Source organism: Aythya marila (assembly GCF_965140915.1).
Source record: "Aythya marila genome assembly, chromosome: 3".
Classification (NCBI taxonomy): domain Eukaryota; kingdom Metazoa; phylum Chordata; class Aves; order Anseriformes; family Anatidae; genus Aythya; species Aythya marila.
Genome location: NC_139044.1, coordinates 65227730 through 65242762, shown reverse-complemented (window position 1 = coordinate 65242762; position 15033 = coordinate 65227730). Strand labels below are relative to the sequence as shown.

The following is a 15033-nucleotide window of genomic DNA, read 5'->3' as shown; positions in this document are numbered from 1 at the left end:
CTGTTTGATGATCCTCTAGTTTGATTCAGGCAAAATCCGTTGCGGTGGCCTAAAAAATTTCAAGGACTAATGAAGTTTCTCTGAAGTGAATGGGACAGACTGCAGAAGCAGGTTTGTCATCAGATTTGTGGCACTAGCCTCATCAGAGATGACAACAGAGTCACATGCATTGGCCATCTCTTCCCACCAGCAAAGTTTTGATCTGGAAGAAAATCTCTGGCCACATTCAAATAAAACAAGTTAACCAATAAAACACATTTCTCTTTAGAACAAACTAACTGCATTAACACAATACGACTTTTTAAATTTCATTTAGAAATTTCCCTCGGTTGTTACTCACAGCTTTTCTGCAAGCACTTAATTCTCCCTCAAGATTGCTCCAGGGATCCAAAGTAACAGAGCATTATTATGGCTTAGAGAGTATCACACATTCTGCTTGTTCACCAGTCTCCTTACCTGCCAGATTTGTTCTTCACTGAGTGAAGTGAGTCTATCACTTTTAAAAACCTCTCGAAGGAGACAGTATGGGAGTGCCAGGACTTCTTCAGGATGATTCTTCAATAGCTCGGAGAGATGTTTTACTAAGAAGTCAACCACTGCATTCTCCAACAAAGTGAGGTTGAAGAGGTCCGCAAGCTTATACAGGTCCAAGTAATTAAAACTATTTAATTCCTAAATGGGTGAAGCAAACAAAAAATATCTCAGAAAAAAAAAAAAAAAGGAACAAAAAAACACAGGTCTCAGATAATGAAGAAGGTTGTTCTTTTGGAAGCTGAGGAGAAGGAAGGTAATACAGTTTGAAATTAATTAACACAGATTCATTCAGAATGTATGTGCAAATGTTAACAGTGCATATGCAAATATATATGATACTACGCATTTATTTTGGAACTGCTACAGTTACATATGCATACAGCATCTATAAGAAATATGCCTTAGTACATAAAATAATAAACCAGCAGGATTTACACTGTATGACGAGAGCTCGCAGGAGTTAACAAGTGGATTAAAAAATGCATTTGTTAACTACAATAGTTTGTTACAAAACAATTGTTTCTTGTTATTTACTGTTCTGATCGAACTAGAGCACCTGTGCAGTATGATTTTTAGTTCCAAGAAACCTCACAAAATACAAGACTGTGAGCTACATTTTATTCTGTGTGCATTTATCTTCAACGAACAAATAGACCTTTCTTTTTCCACCCACTGACAGCAACATATAGGGGATGTTGGCCTCAAATTCTTTTTCCCCCTCCTTCTAGCAGCTGAAAGCCTGCAGAGACAAAAGCTGCAGTAACTCAGGGAAAGAAGTTTTTGCATTCTGATAACAGGTAATGTATATTTACAGGTTAATGTTTTTGTCTTGGCCCCCCTTGGAAATTCGTGTCTGGACAGCTAACTATTGCTACTCTAAACCACAGGCTCCTCATAACTCATCCACATTAGAGAAAAGCACCCAGGACGTTTGGGAAGGGAGCCCATGTATCCGTTCTTTCTGTTCTCGCTGTATGCTCACACATCTCTTCCTCTCCCCTCCGCAATCCCGGTTTTCATCTTCCAATTTACCGCATTGCTCCCTCTCAGCAGCCTTCTCCTTGACCAGCTCCAGGTGTGAAAGTGACAAGAACTGTTGTCAGTTTCGCTCCGTGGTTCGTTAACACAGGGACTAGAGCAGGGAAGAGAAACAGACTGAATTAAGTCAATTTCACTTTCGCTGCTCTGCTGGATGGGATGGCAGAACCAAATGAAACTGACAAGAAATCTTGTAAATGTCAAATGAGCTGCACGGCTGGCAGATAGAGCAGAGCAACAGGGAAGATGGGAAAGTGCGAAGAGGGTTTTTTTGGAAGGTTTTATGGGCTACATCTCGAACGTGTGAATTGGGTGGCTGTCCCAATGACTGTGGAGCTGTTTATGCATATGCAATGGAGAGTGGAGAAAGAATTTTTTTCACCTGCTTAGAGAAGTCAGTACTGGAGGAAACTGAATCAAATTCCATCGCACGCTCCTATTTGCTGCATTATCTCCCAACCTGAACGGTCCACCTCCACTAGCACTGTCGTAGATTAAAGGCAAATCCTATTCATTACCTACTTAAACTGCGACATAGGAGCTTCATTTTGTTTTCTTGGAAGAACAAAGAAAAGTTTTTTATGTTGTCAGAATAACCACTAACAGCCATCATCCCCAATGCCACAGAAATTCTGAACAGTTCTATGATGTCACCTCCTCTTCACATTAACATAGAGGAGGTAAGGATAAATCCTCCCCAGTTTCAGACAGACAGAAAGAAAGGAATGAATTTTACACGAGAAGTATCCAGCCTGTGCACTTGCTCCGTGACTCAGTATCTGCAGATCACAAACAGCTCCTCACAACACCACATCGAGGATAGCCACACAACGGTGGTACCAACGTAAGGCAGTAGGCAGTACAATCAAAGTGAATCACAGAATCATTAAGGTTGGAAAAGACCACCAAGATCATCTGGTCCAACCATCCCCCTACCACCACTATCACCCACTAAACCATGTCCCTAAGCACCACGTCCAACATTTCTTTGAACACCCCCAGGGACGGTGACTCCACCACCTCCCTGGGCAACCTGTTCCTATGTTTGACTGCTCCTTCTGAGAAGAAATGTCTCCTAATTTCCAACCTGAACCTCCCCTGGCACAACTTGAGGCCACTACCTCTTGTCCTAAAACCTCACAGAATTTAACAAGCAACAACCATTGGAAGACTATTTTTTCAAAAAACTTCTTGATTAAATGAATGCGAAACATCCCACAAGAAATTTACAATAACTCAGTGTATATTTATCGAGCTCTTTTGTAGTAAACAGCTGTATTTGGAAAGGACAAAATAAACAAATAAACAATGAAGCATTGGGAGCAGCATTCCAATTAAAATACAAGCCCAACCAAACTCCATTAAGGGTCAATGGAGGTGACCTATGGTGGTCTTCAGAAGAGGACTGGAGATAATACAGAAAAATCTTTCTTCCTTAGAGAGTAATGTGACACACAAATGCAAATTTTCCTTGAAAAATTTTCACATTTTCAAATCTGAAAGATACCAGTACACCTATATTTTTTTTTAATTGGGTATTTCTGATGATCCCTCAGGCTCCCCTACCCCTTAAATCAACACCAATTGAAGTTTTTGATGAAAGCTGTCATATAGTTGGAGAGGCTGAAGATACCTATGGATAAATAAATAAACTCTCATCAGCTGTTTGTTTACAATATTATTTATTTATTTCTATTTTTAAGTGTTCATTTACTCCAGATGTTTATTTATTTATTATATGTCTGCTTATTTATTTATCATGGGGTTTACTTATTTTTATTGGTAGGCTTCAGCAGTCTTTTGATGCTTTGTCTAACACAATGTGTTAATGAGCTGCTGGACACGTGGTTTACTGCTTGATGAATACTGCAAGTATATTTTGTTAAAACTGGTCTTGGCCTATAATCAGAAACACTTATTTCTGGTTTTGCAAGGTTAGAATTGATCTACAGGTTTGTATTTCACAGCAAAAGTAGTAAGCAGTGCATTAGCTTTTACAAATGAAAATTACCAAACTGTCATACCAATATTCCAACCAAAATGACACAGTACTATACATTACTGCCTCTGTGATGATACAAGAGGGCCAAAATGTCACACTAAGATTGCAAGATGTATACTACAGATCAGATAACCTAGCTCTCAATAGCTGGTAAGACTTTCAAAAACATCAGAATAAACGCAGTATGTAAGTTGCAAAAAAAATACAGCTTATCTCCCAGCTTAAAAAAAAAAAAAAAAAAAAAAGTATTAAAAAGTATCAAAGTAATCACTATCAATTCAGCCTGATTGGTTTCCTATGAATAGATTTGTAAAAGTTAAACTCTTAATTGAATTTAAAAATTGTTAGATAAGTGAAAAAATAAATAGGATACTAAATTGGAAATTTATTTCTTGTCATGAGTTCTAGTAGTCTCTGGTTTCCATACATTTTATTATAGTGTGTTAAAGGAGCAGCTACAAAATTTTAAAGTTGTGCACATCTTTCTTCTGGAACTGTATCATTGCATAAGGTCTTTAAAAAAAACTACAAAACAGTCATATGTAAATTACTGTAACTTTTAATCTCGTTTATAAAAACTTTAAAATATATGCCATCTATATTTTTTTTTACATGAAGGATGAAATAGGAACACAAGCAGAACTGTCACAGAGAATCAGGGAAAGATAGTGATCCTTCTTTCTTCTGATATAATGCATGTTACACTGAAATATGCAAACTGAACAAATGTGTCTAAGATCATATATACAGATCTTCAAGTAACAGATTCTAAAATCTCAGAGTGTAGTCAAATCAATTTAATAAATTGGTCAAATTATTTATCAGTGTCTACTTCTAAAATGAGAAACTGTCTTTGATCCTGTGCATTCCACTTACTATACTTTCCTCCTCTTCCCAACTTCCAGAAATAAGAGTCTCCATTGTTCTACATTACTGGCCTTCTGTTTCAGTAGCATCAGCCTCTAGATGCTGAACCAATTTAACAATGAGCTGCCATTTAAAACCCTTGTGAAAAACAAGCAAACAAACAAACAAAAAACACAGTTTTCCAAACACACATAACCTGAAAGACTATATTAGATATTCAAAATAAATGATGTGACATTGCCTGTGTTTTGATACAGAGTTATATTTTAATATAGAGATGCGATAAATTGTCAAACAGGGAAAATTATATAAATACTGTATTTAAATTACTTCCAAATCCATCTTTATTCGTTCATACTTTAAAGAATAATTGCATTGCAAAAGGTACAGAAAAGGATGTAAGTAACAGATTGATAAATTAGAGTTAATCATAACCAAGTACACAGTAGAGTACAATATACCTCTATTCCTCTGCTTCATGTTATAAATAGCAGAAAAAGCACAAGGAGAACTAAGGGGAAAGAATGCATTTCTTTATGACCTTATTTGAAAGATAAACTCCTTGGGGAAATACAATTTATTCAGATTATCAAGACCCTGCTGTGCAAATCTACAGTCTGGGAGCACACTACAGAGATCAAAAAATATTTACTTTATTCTGTTGGGTATAAAAGCTTTTAATGAATGCATAATTAAGACAGAAAAAGTATATACAGCTTTAGAAATTCCACTGCCAAGCCAAGCCATTAATATCCAAAGTATCATACCCAGTTGTAACTCCACCTGCTTCCTATTTAGATTACAACACTGTTGTAAATCAAGGTACTAAATGCCTAGCCCTGCTGCTAAAGCTGAGAGAGTTGCATTGTGACACTATTTTGTCTTCTCCTAAGAAAGGAGCTGTAAGGTCTCTGGGACAGGGATGTGTTTGCTCTCAAGCAGCACCTAGCACAGCAGGGTCTTGACCCCAAGTCCTCCCAGTTCTCACTATGTTAAATACTACGAACTAGCTGCACCGTTCACAACAGAACCTTGATGTAAGTCATAGCAAAGGCAGGCTCTAAATAGATCAGCAATACTAACAAAGTGGAAAACTGTAGTGACAAAAATATACTTACATGGCAACAAAAGTGATCAACTCAGTTTTAAGAGAAAAAAAATGCATTTTTGTTGGTTCTCACTCTTTCTATATCAACATAGTTACCCATAACCTTACTTACCTAAGACCTAACAGATGAGACACGTGCTCAACAGCAAAGCAACAGGCATATTTCATACTAAGCATATGCACAAATCCCTCAAAAGTGCATTTTAGATCTTATTTGAAGTTTTCTTGCACTAAGCACCAGAGCCATCCAGTTCAAGCATGAAAGACATTTTTGATGAAGTCCAGCCACAGTGGAACAGCTGGGTCAGAATTTCACAGTGTATAAAATGGTGTTTACATTTATTACAAGATCAGTGCAGAGGGTAGATGTATTTATAGACACAGTAAAGGATAACTTTTTAATTGACTTTTTTTTTTTTTTGGTAGATCACCACTTTCTCAGCACTTTATTTAATTCTTACTTTTGTTTTCTTTTCATGCTTAAAAGCATGAAAAGTTGTTTTGCATCCTTGCCGTTATTGCAAAGTAGGTCTTGAGCTAAGTACAAGAGCAGCAATAACAAAACAACTCAAGCCTATTATTTTCCCCCTCCTCCCTATGAGGACTTATCTCCGTTCTCACTCAGTACTTCCCTATATCTGCTTAGCTTTCAGTTTCTATCCTGCTGACTGGTGTTAGTGAGCACCCTCTTTGAAGGCACGCAGGAGGCCTGTGACCTTCACTAGTGCAATGGAAAGCTGTGACATTCCCAGATTGCCCGGGTGATGAGATGTGTTTAGTCTTTGAAAAACAAAGTGAAACGTGTAATATGCAGACACTCAAAAGTAAAACCAAAAGTCAACATTTTCTAGAATCTCATAAGGATTCACTGAAGTGATTAAACAGTATAGGTATTTCCAAATAGCAATCCATCTGAATAAGTGATCTTAATTATTTTCTTATATATTACATACACTCTTGTGTGTATAATGAAAAGAAATATAATAACAAAACATTAAGACTACAGCTAAAGTTTCATGGTACCATTGGAACAACCACAAGTAAAGTTCTGCAGTGTTTCCAATAGCTCCTTTCCGTTGCTAAGCAGATGTTGGTGTGGAAACTTACGTACCTGGTAAAAAAACTCCCCAGATGAAAAACTTCACTGCTTAGAAAGGTATTCATGGTAAAACAATCCTAACCACCAGTATCATTTAACAAATAAAAATACAGAGACAAAATGGAAAGTAAAGGTTAACTAACCCTTTGCTTGCCTCTTTTATACCATTTCAGACAGTCCACAGGAAGGATTTCTGTAGACTTATCATTTAAGTTTTTCCAAATTATGGGAACCTGGCCTCTTCAAACATTCTGAGGAATGACATAATCCTGTAGTCTTTACTCTAGCAGAAGTCACAGGATATTGGTACATCATCTTCAAAAATATTTCATTACTTTACATTTTTGTTAACTCTTCAGAGGGACTACAGTGAACAATAAAAGCCGTAAACTTTGGCTAATCCATCAACCACCATCAATCTTGTATGCTAATGCTTACTTATCCCTTTTTTATTGCTAAGGGTGTCAAGCCAGAAAGAGCAAGTTTTGTCCTTCAGAAATCCAAAGTTCACAGAAGTAGCAGTTACAAAAAATATTTACCATCTTACTAAATAAAACAAAACAAAACAAAAAACAAAACTGTGCAATACCATTGCTTTCAGCTCTTTTGTAGAGCTTAGTAACAGTTTCAGTTTCAGGCCATGATAACACAGAAGTGGAAGCCAATTCCCCTACTATACTGAACAAGCTCATCAATCATAAATTAAGAAAGATCCAGCTTAAACCAGACTTTGTTCTTGCTCCCAAGTACAACTACAGGAAGACTCAGCTGATTTTGAGACTTTCTTCTCATTTCCAGCTTAATTTACTCCGACAGTCTATATGCATTTGTTCCTGTGCCAAAATTATCTTTTGTCTAACAGCTCTCTCTTTCTTCCCCCAGGTATTTATTCCCTTGACGTATTTACAGAAAGCAATCATATTCCTTCTCAGCCCTCATTTTGCTAGGCTAAAAAAGCTAAGCTCCTTTAATCCCCTCACGTAAAACAGGCCTTCCTGATCATCCTAGATGCCCCTTTCTACACCTCTCCCAGTCAGATTTCATTTACTCTTCTGCATGGGCAAAATCTTCACAGTATTCCTCATGATGTACAGTGCACTTGTGCACTGCCATTAATACTTCCTTAGCTTTATAAATTACCTTGCATGAAATATCCTAGGCTCAAGCCGCCTTTTTCTTGATGGTGTCACATTAGTAGCTCGAAGTCATCCTGTGATTTAATACATGAAAATTCTCTGTAAACTTGCTCCTCAAGTGAGACACAATAGCAGCCCTTCTGTCTGTCAGGCAGGACAGAAATGATTTGACATGTTACAAATGGGAATTGAATATGAGCCACTGAAATGCAGGAGATTCCACTAATGATGCTCAGAAATGATTTTCCAATTGCTTCCAATTTCACTTCATTCTATATGTGAGTAACAGACCTCATAATTGTCCTGGTACAGACCAGTTACTTACTGGGGGAAAAATAATTTCAGTTATTTTAAGACTTTTTTTCAAAAATAGGCAAGAAAAATTCCCCTTAACATTCTGAAATGCAAAATAAGTTTAAAATCAATATTAAGCATGAAAACTTTCCCGTAAAGTGGTAATGCAAATAAAAACATTTCTAACACACAATATGTTAGAAAGTGATTTTTATCATTCATCCCTGCTCCCATTACCAATGAGAAAAAAAAATTAGCATTACTGTTAGACCTGTTAACAAAGGTATTCAGGTACCTGAGAGCTGCTATTTCCAATGACCTTTTTTCTCATAACTTACTATTTTGCCAAAATTGAATATTTTTAAACTGAACCTTTCCAGCCTCCAGATGAATCTCTTTACGAAAACATCTCAAAAAGTTTATTACACATTATTAAGAATGAGACTGACAGGAAAAGGCTGTTGTTTTTCCACATTAAAAACATTCACAATGGAAATAGCTCACTGGAGTTGCTGCCACTGAAAAACCTCCATCAGCATCTGGAAAAATAAACAGTTGGATTTGCTCACTAATGACTTGTTTGAACTTTGCACCTAAAATCTCACCCTGTTCTATTTGAGCTCTCCATAATCTATCCCAGAGCTAACTGAGACCCTGTCTGCATCATTACCTATTGTGGGCCAAACACAAACTAGAAAACCTGAAGCTGAAAGTCTGTTTCTACTGTGCTGTCTATGAACTGTTTTGGAGCCCTGGCAGGACAAAGACACTACCACATTCAAATGCAGATGCATGAACAAAACCCAGACCAGAGGAAAGAGCAGGAGAGCACATGCAAACAAGGAGCCCAGAGATAAAAACTAGGAAGCAGTATGGAATTCAGCAACAGATGTACTAGAATTTACTAGAATTACAATTCTGAAAAGCCATGGCTTCTCAAGAAGGCTGGATGATAATTCCTCAGATAGACTTGCATAAGTGCAAACAAATAATGATGATGGTGGACTAGCAGGGTAGTCACTAACTAGAAAAGAAAGTCAACATTCATAATGTTGCACAAGGAGACATATAAGCAGAATATTCTATTATCCATAATTATCAATAATTACCAATATACTAACGTTTACACTCTAGGTATAAATAAGAACAGGGGAGGTGTTCACATATAAGGACTATATGATTCAAACAATTCTGTTTCATAATCTTTTTATGACATTTTATTTCTGGAACATTTCAATGATGTGTATGTTTGCTTTGTAATAAACCCAGCGAGGGACCGCTCTAGTTAAAAATCTCTCTGCTTCAGAATCCCAGACAACAGCCTTCCACTGAATGCTTAAGGATTACAAAGCTAATAAACGCATCTAACGATGGAGAACAGGGAAGTGAGGTAGGCATCTAATCCCACCAGAGAATGAAATAGCTGTCTAAAACATGTGGAATGACTGGTTAATTAACACAGATACATTCTATCTCAGACAGATTTGCTAAACAACTCACAAAGCATCAAAACTTCCCCAGAATTTTAAGGCACTATGCGGTACTTTAACGGCAGAAAGACTGAATCCAGTGCAAGATAATTTAATACTGAGTATAATTTTGATAGACAAAGTAGTCTATTGAGTCACAATTTAAGATTAGAAGCTCCTAATGCATCATACGTATCACATCACCACAGCTTTCTACTAACGTTTGACATGTGTGAAAGGAATAAGGCATCAGTAGGGAGCTTCTCTTGTGGAAACCTTGTAAGAACTCACTTTTTACAAGTATACAGTAAATATTGGCAGAATAAGATGGGGCAAATTTAACACAGTAAGTATTAGAGAAAGTTGGGTATTACAGTATTTCATGAAAGCTCAAATATTGCTGACAAAGTGTGTGGTCACTAAATGATCCTGTTGCTGGTGAGTTAAATGGAGATGTGGAAGCATCAATAAAACAGTACCAAAACTGATATGGTAAGCATGGAACAATGTGAAATAAACATAATGAATTTATGACGAGAAGCCATAGTCCTTTTCTAAAAGTATATGATGATGTCACAAAGAGACACAAAAAGGGCAGAAAAATTCAGCACTTATGTCTACAACTTTTTTTTTTTTTTTCAAAGAAAACAGAAATCTATCCCACACATGCTCCTGCTGTTTCACCACAGTTTTTTTATCTGTAACTAAGGCAGATGTGAACAGAAATTACATGCCTTAATACCACCACAATGGACAAAGAATTTTAAAGGAACTAGCTACGGAGACCTCTAATCCAGAGTAAACACTGAAAAAGTGTAGGAAAAATGGAGAACCTGCAAGGGATTGGAGATCATGTCAGTGAACTGTCCATTAATCAGCCTAGTGTCACATAATGGATGGAATTAATTTAGGAGTCTATTCACAAATACAGGAAAAAAAAAAAAAAAAAAGAATAAAATAGTAAGACCTATCAGGTAAGTGTTGGATAATAGTATCTGTTATCTCTTTAGAACAAGCGTGGTTCATTATATCAGCTACATTGACAAAATTCAGATTTCACCAGGACATCCAGGTAATCTATATACTTACTTTTTTTTTTTTTTTCTTTTATTTTTTTTTCAATTACATACATTTAATAGGATATATCTTAGATGGATGAAATACTTGTTCAATGACAACCTCAAAGTAACTTATCAAGTATTGTAACTTTTTCCAGGGAAGTCCTCAAGAAATTGATTCTTGATCCAACTCCACTAAACATATAATTGAACTAGAAAATGGTAAATTTTGCTATTAGAGTTTGCAAAAGATTCCATAAAAGCAGTGGGGTCACAAATTACAAGAATGACAGAATATGAGTATTGTCTGGCTTCCTCGGCAAAATGATCACTTTAAAAAGCAAGCAAGCACACAAAAAGTATTTCTGAGAACCAGGAACATATCTGATACAGAAAATATAACAGGTTCTATTTGGAACAACACTTACAGGCCATACAGAAGGGACCAAGAAGCTGTCAAAATAGCAACAGGAGTTCTCAGCACAGTGCCGTGGCGAAGAAAAGGCTTGTGTCATAAAATGCACACTGAGTGCTGTCCAATAAAGGAAAGCAACATGCTTACTGCCTCACATAGCAGTTTTAAGACTACTGCTCAAATATTGGTCCCAGTTCCGAAGTCCACATTTTAAAGGTATGAAAATAATATATGCTGGAAAACCAACCTTGTAAGATTTAAGGTGCTCAACTCCTAGAGGATTTGATCTTGTGCAAAGATATTTATAACATGGAGACAATACATGAAAGCTAGAAAGTTCTGACAAAATTTTCAGAAAACTGTTTTTGTCTTGTGGATATAGGATCAAAATTACCCTGGTCTTTGTACTAGGCAGTACAGGACTGCTTGCACTACCTTCATGTGATTTCAAACATTTTGCAGCTCTGCATCTTAAGAGACTTGTTGCAGCTGCGGGAAGATACAACGGTACTCATCAATTAATAATCTGATCATAAGCATCTGAATGACAAAAATGCAACATTAACAGTGTATTGGAATATATGTTAATTGGAAAGCTGTTACCTGTTCAGGTAGCTCTGTACTCCTACAATATCTGACCACCCCAAAATAACTAAGAAATCTTGCACTCACAGCACTAAACCAAGACCAATTTTCATCTTACAGAGAAAAAGGTGGGCAGAAGGATGGTTCAAGAAATTGCCCATGATGCAAAAGAAAAAGAATTACAATTGCCTAAAACCTACTACATAGTTGTTATAGTTGTTACAGAATTCTTCCCCTGTCCCAACTGTAAAACAATTTATGCAGTTTAGTGTATCAGCAAAATGTCTGTAACTTGTATAAGCAGTATGTCCCATTAAAATAAAACTTCTCTATAACACTGTCCTTAAATTTATGCAGCAAAAAGTATCTCTCTTTTTCCCATGACTAGTAGCAGTGCTGGTTAGTAGGTTTACTACATAATAGTCAGAACTGATATCAGAAAGGAAACAGGATTTAAAGAAAAAAAAAAAAGTTCAAATGAGGGAAGAGAAGAATGAAAAAAAAAATGGAAACTACACTGAATAAAATAAAATAAGCTCAATAAAATGAAATCACCACACTTTAACAGGATTCATATTTTTTTGTTTGTATTGTAAGCATTATTGACCAAGGATTCACTTACCACACTCTTGGTCAGAAATTATGATAAATCTGACTATCAAAATCTCAAACATCAAAAATGGACCTTGAGTCAATGTTTGGCAGTTCCTATGTCTGACCTTCATCAGTACCAAAAAATTTACAAGTGGTTACAAAACAAACACATGAATGTTCACATTGCTAAAGATGCAAAGCATCAGGAAAGCATAAGCCTTCAAAGATCAAGATCAGATTTCTTTCTTCAGTTTCTAGCCATTTTTAACAAGAATAAAAAAATATCCTGCCAGTCTCAAATTGGTAACAGTCAGAATCCTGTGCTTTACCACCAAGGCATTTTTCCACAAAAATACGTAAGCGAGAAATAGTTAATGTTTTATATACATAAGAAAAAAAAAAAAAATAAAGGTAAAATTATCATTGGCTTAAATATGTCACCATGAAGCCACCACCTTTATAAGCAGAATGGATCATTGTAGAGCCAAACTCCAAGTGTTCACAGCTATATGTGCTTGCCAATATCTCAAAATTCAGAAGTATATGACGTGTCCTCTTCTATATCCCTCCTCAAACACTACGAGGAAGAAGTGAAGCCACAGACACCCTTCAACAAAAAAAAACTGGAAAGGCATTTAGAGGATGGCCATACATTAGCTGCAGAAATAAAATGTTTTTGGAGTAACTAGGCTCACAATAACAGTTAATAAAAATGGAGTAAAACTCAGTGGAAAAATAAATAAATCAATGATTATTCCATACAATATTAATTAAAAAATAATCATTTTCAAATTCAAGTTTTAATGAGAAATTTTTCTGAAATATCAAAATTTCACAGAATTCAACCACCTCTAGAGGCAAAATTCTAAAAACAGGTTATCAGAGACTACATATTCCTGATGTTGTTTTATGGATTTGTTTGTTTGTTTCCTTTTCTGAATATTTCAATTCCCCATAAAGATGTAAAATGAGTAGAAACACCGTGAGCCAAGCAAAAACAAAATGCAAACACATATAAACACTGATTTTGAAGCATTTAATGGTGACATATTTAAGCCAATGATAATTTTACCTTTATTTTTTTTTTCTTATGTATATAAAACATTGGGCCTTTTCCCCTAGCTTTCTCCTTATCTACAACATGCCATTTCAAGCCAACGAGAATTCTAGTCCTGATGCTTTTAGGGGACTAGATCTGTCTGTAGTTACCACAACACTTTCCCTTAGAACAGATATGGCTTATGGTAAACAAAGAGAATTCTGAAATGGAATTTAGAAAACCAACAAAAACAAACAAACAAACAAAAAAACAAACAAAACTCCTTTGAGGAGCTTTGGAAATTTTCACAACAGAAGTTAAAGTGTTTATGAGGAAAGTCCAACCAACATACTACTACCCCTCTAATCTGGAGAACACAACCACTACTATAAAAATTATAGTAGAGACAATATTATGCGATACCATCTCAATTCCCCCTGAACTGCAAATAAAGTCTCAGTTTACTCAATTCAAGATCCAACACTACCTATGTAGTTACACACACTCTCTGGTACAAATCTCAAGTTATGATAGACTGTGGTGAAACAGATGGGAAATTTAGCAACAACTTCCTCCAAATTAATAAACAGATGTTTAGAATAGATTACATAGGAGAACAGGTGAATGAAGTTAGAAACATTTTTCAGTTTGGAATAGCACACTTGCAGGACATTAGTAATGGCTAATAAAGTTTTTCATACCACTAATCTTTAAGTTTCTATCATTAATTTTTAGAGTTGGTGAGGTGAACAAGGAGAACTTACAAGTTTCAGAGCTCTCATTACACATTGGTTGAAGACTCCAGAAGACAGTATGTATACATTTACATTCATTCTGGGTTCAAGACCTGTTTACTACCCCATTAGACAGAAATAGATTTTTTTTTTCTTTTAAAAAGAATTAGTCTAGATTATAATTCTGAAGCAAAATATTAGTTCCCTAGCAAATTGTACTACTGTGCAGTTGTGCAAGCAAAACACTGTACATGATGGAATGTGCTGAAATGCTGTCTCGTTTACCACTGCCAGCAGACCTGCTGGAAAACATCAACAGCCTTACATGGAACTTCTTTGCTTCTTTTTGCTCCCCTGTAAACTGAAGTGTTTCAGTGAAGAATGTTTCTCTCCTATCAGTTTTTAAATAGTATTTAAAAGTAGTTAAAACTAGATGTAACTTGATGTTTTGGAAACTACTTACATGTATGAACACCTTGGGCTTTGTATCTGGGCATTTTCATTTCAAATTATTCTTAACTAGCGCACCATACCAGTTGGGTGTGTTGTGAGCAGTTAAGATAGGTGGATCAAACAGCAATAATTAAACTATCAAAAAAATAAAAATAAAAATAAATAGGGGGAAAAAAATCAACTATACTGCTTGGTATCAAGTTCAGACTTTTTACTTTGAAAGAAAGACGGTTGAAATGGAATATAAATGAAAATAAAATTTACAATACCTTTTTAATATCTTTTAAAGATGGACCAGACTGAGACATTCAGTCTCAGTTTAATACTTTAAGTGTCAAGATGCCTCTCAAATTCTATCATACCTCACGTTATTCCTTTTCTTAATATAGGTTCAGCTCCTGCTTAACATTTAAACTTGAAATTGTTCCCTTTAAAAATAATAATAGAGCATTAAAAACATGAAGTATAGAGGAAATAAGAGAGAGTTGTTTTGTAACTAAGAAGGAAAAAAAAAAAAAAGCAGTTCTATTTTGACTAAGTCAGAGAAAAGAAAGGGTGGATAATCAACTATCTAACACAGTACTACTTCTGAGATAAAAATCAGTCTG

General features: G+C 35.7%; 1 protein-coding gene across 9 annotated transcripts in view; it reads right to left on the bottom strand.

Annotated features, from left to right (window-relative positions):
- The window catches only part of KLHL32 (kelch like family member 32), a 123854-nt gene that overhangs the window by 36883 nt on the left and 71938 nt on the right, over positions 1-15033 (bottom strand). For 7 of the 9 annotated variants that reach the window (XR_014317274.1, XM_082757763.1, XM_082757767.1 and 4 more), the window contains one exon: positions 457-672. Coding sequence is in view for 6 of the 9 variants with exons in the window: in XM_082757763.1 (XP_082613889.1) it covers positions 457-672 (216 nt within the window). In the remaining 3 variants the exon portion in view is untranslated. Of the gene's footprint in view, positions 1-456; positions 673-1566; positions 1667-15033 lie in introns of those variants that run through there. The other 2 variants (XM_082757770.1, XM_082757764.1) reach the window with 2 other exon arrangements.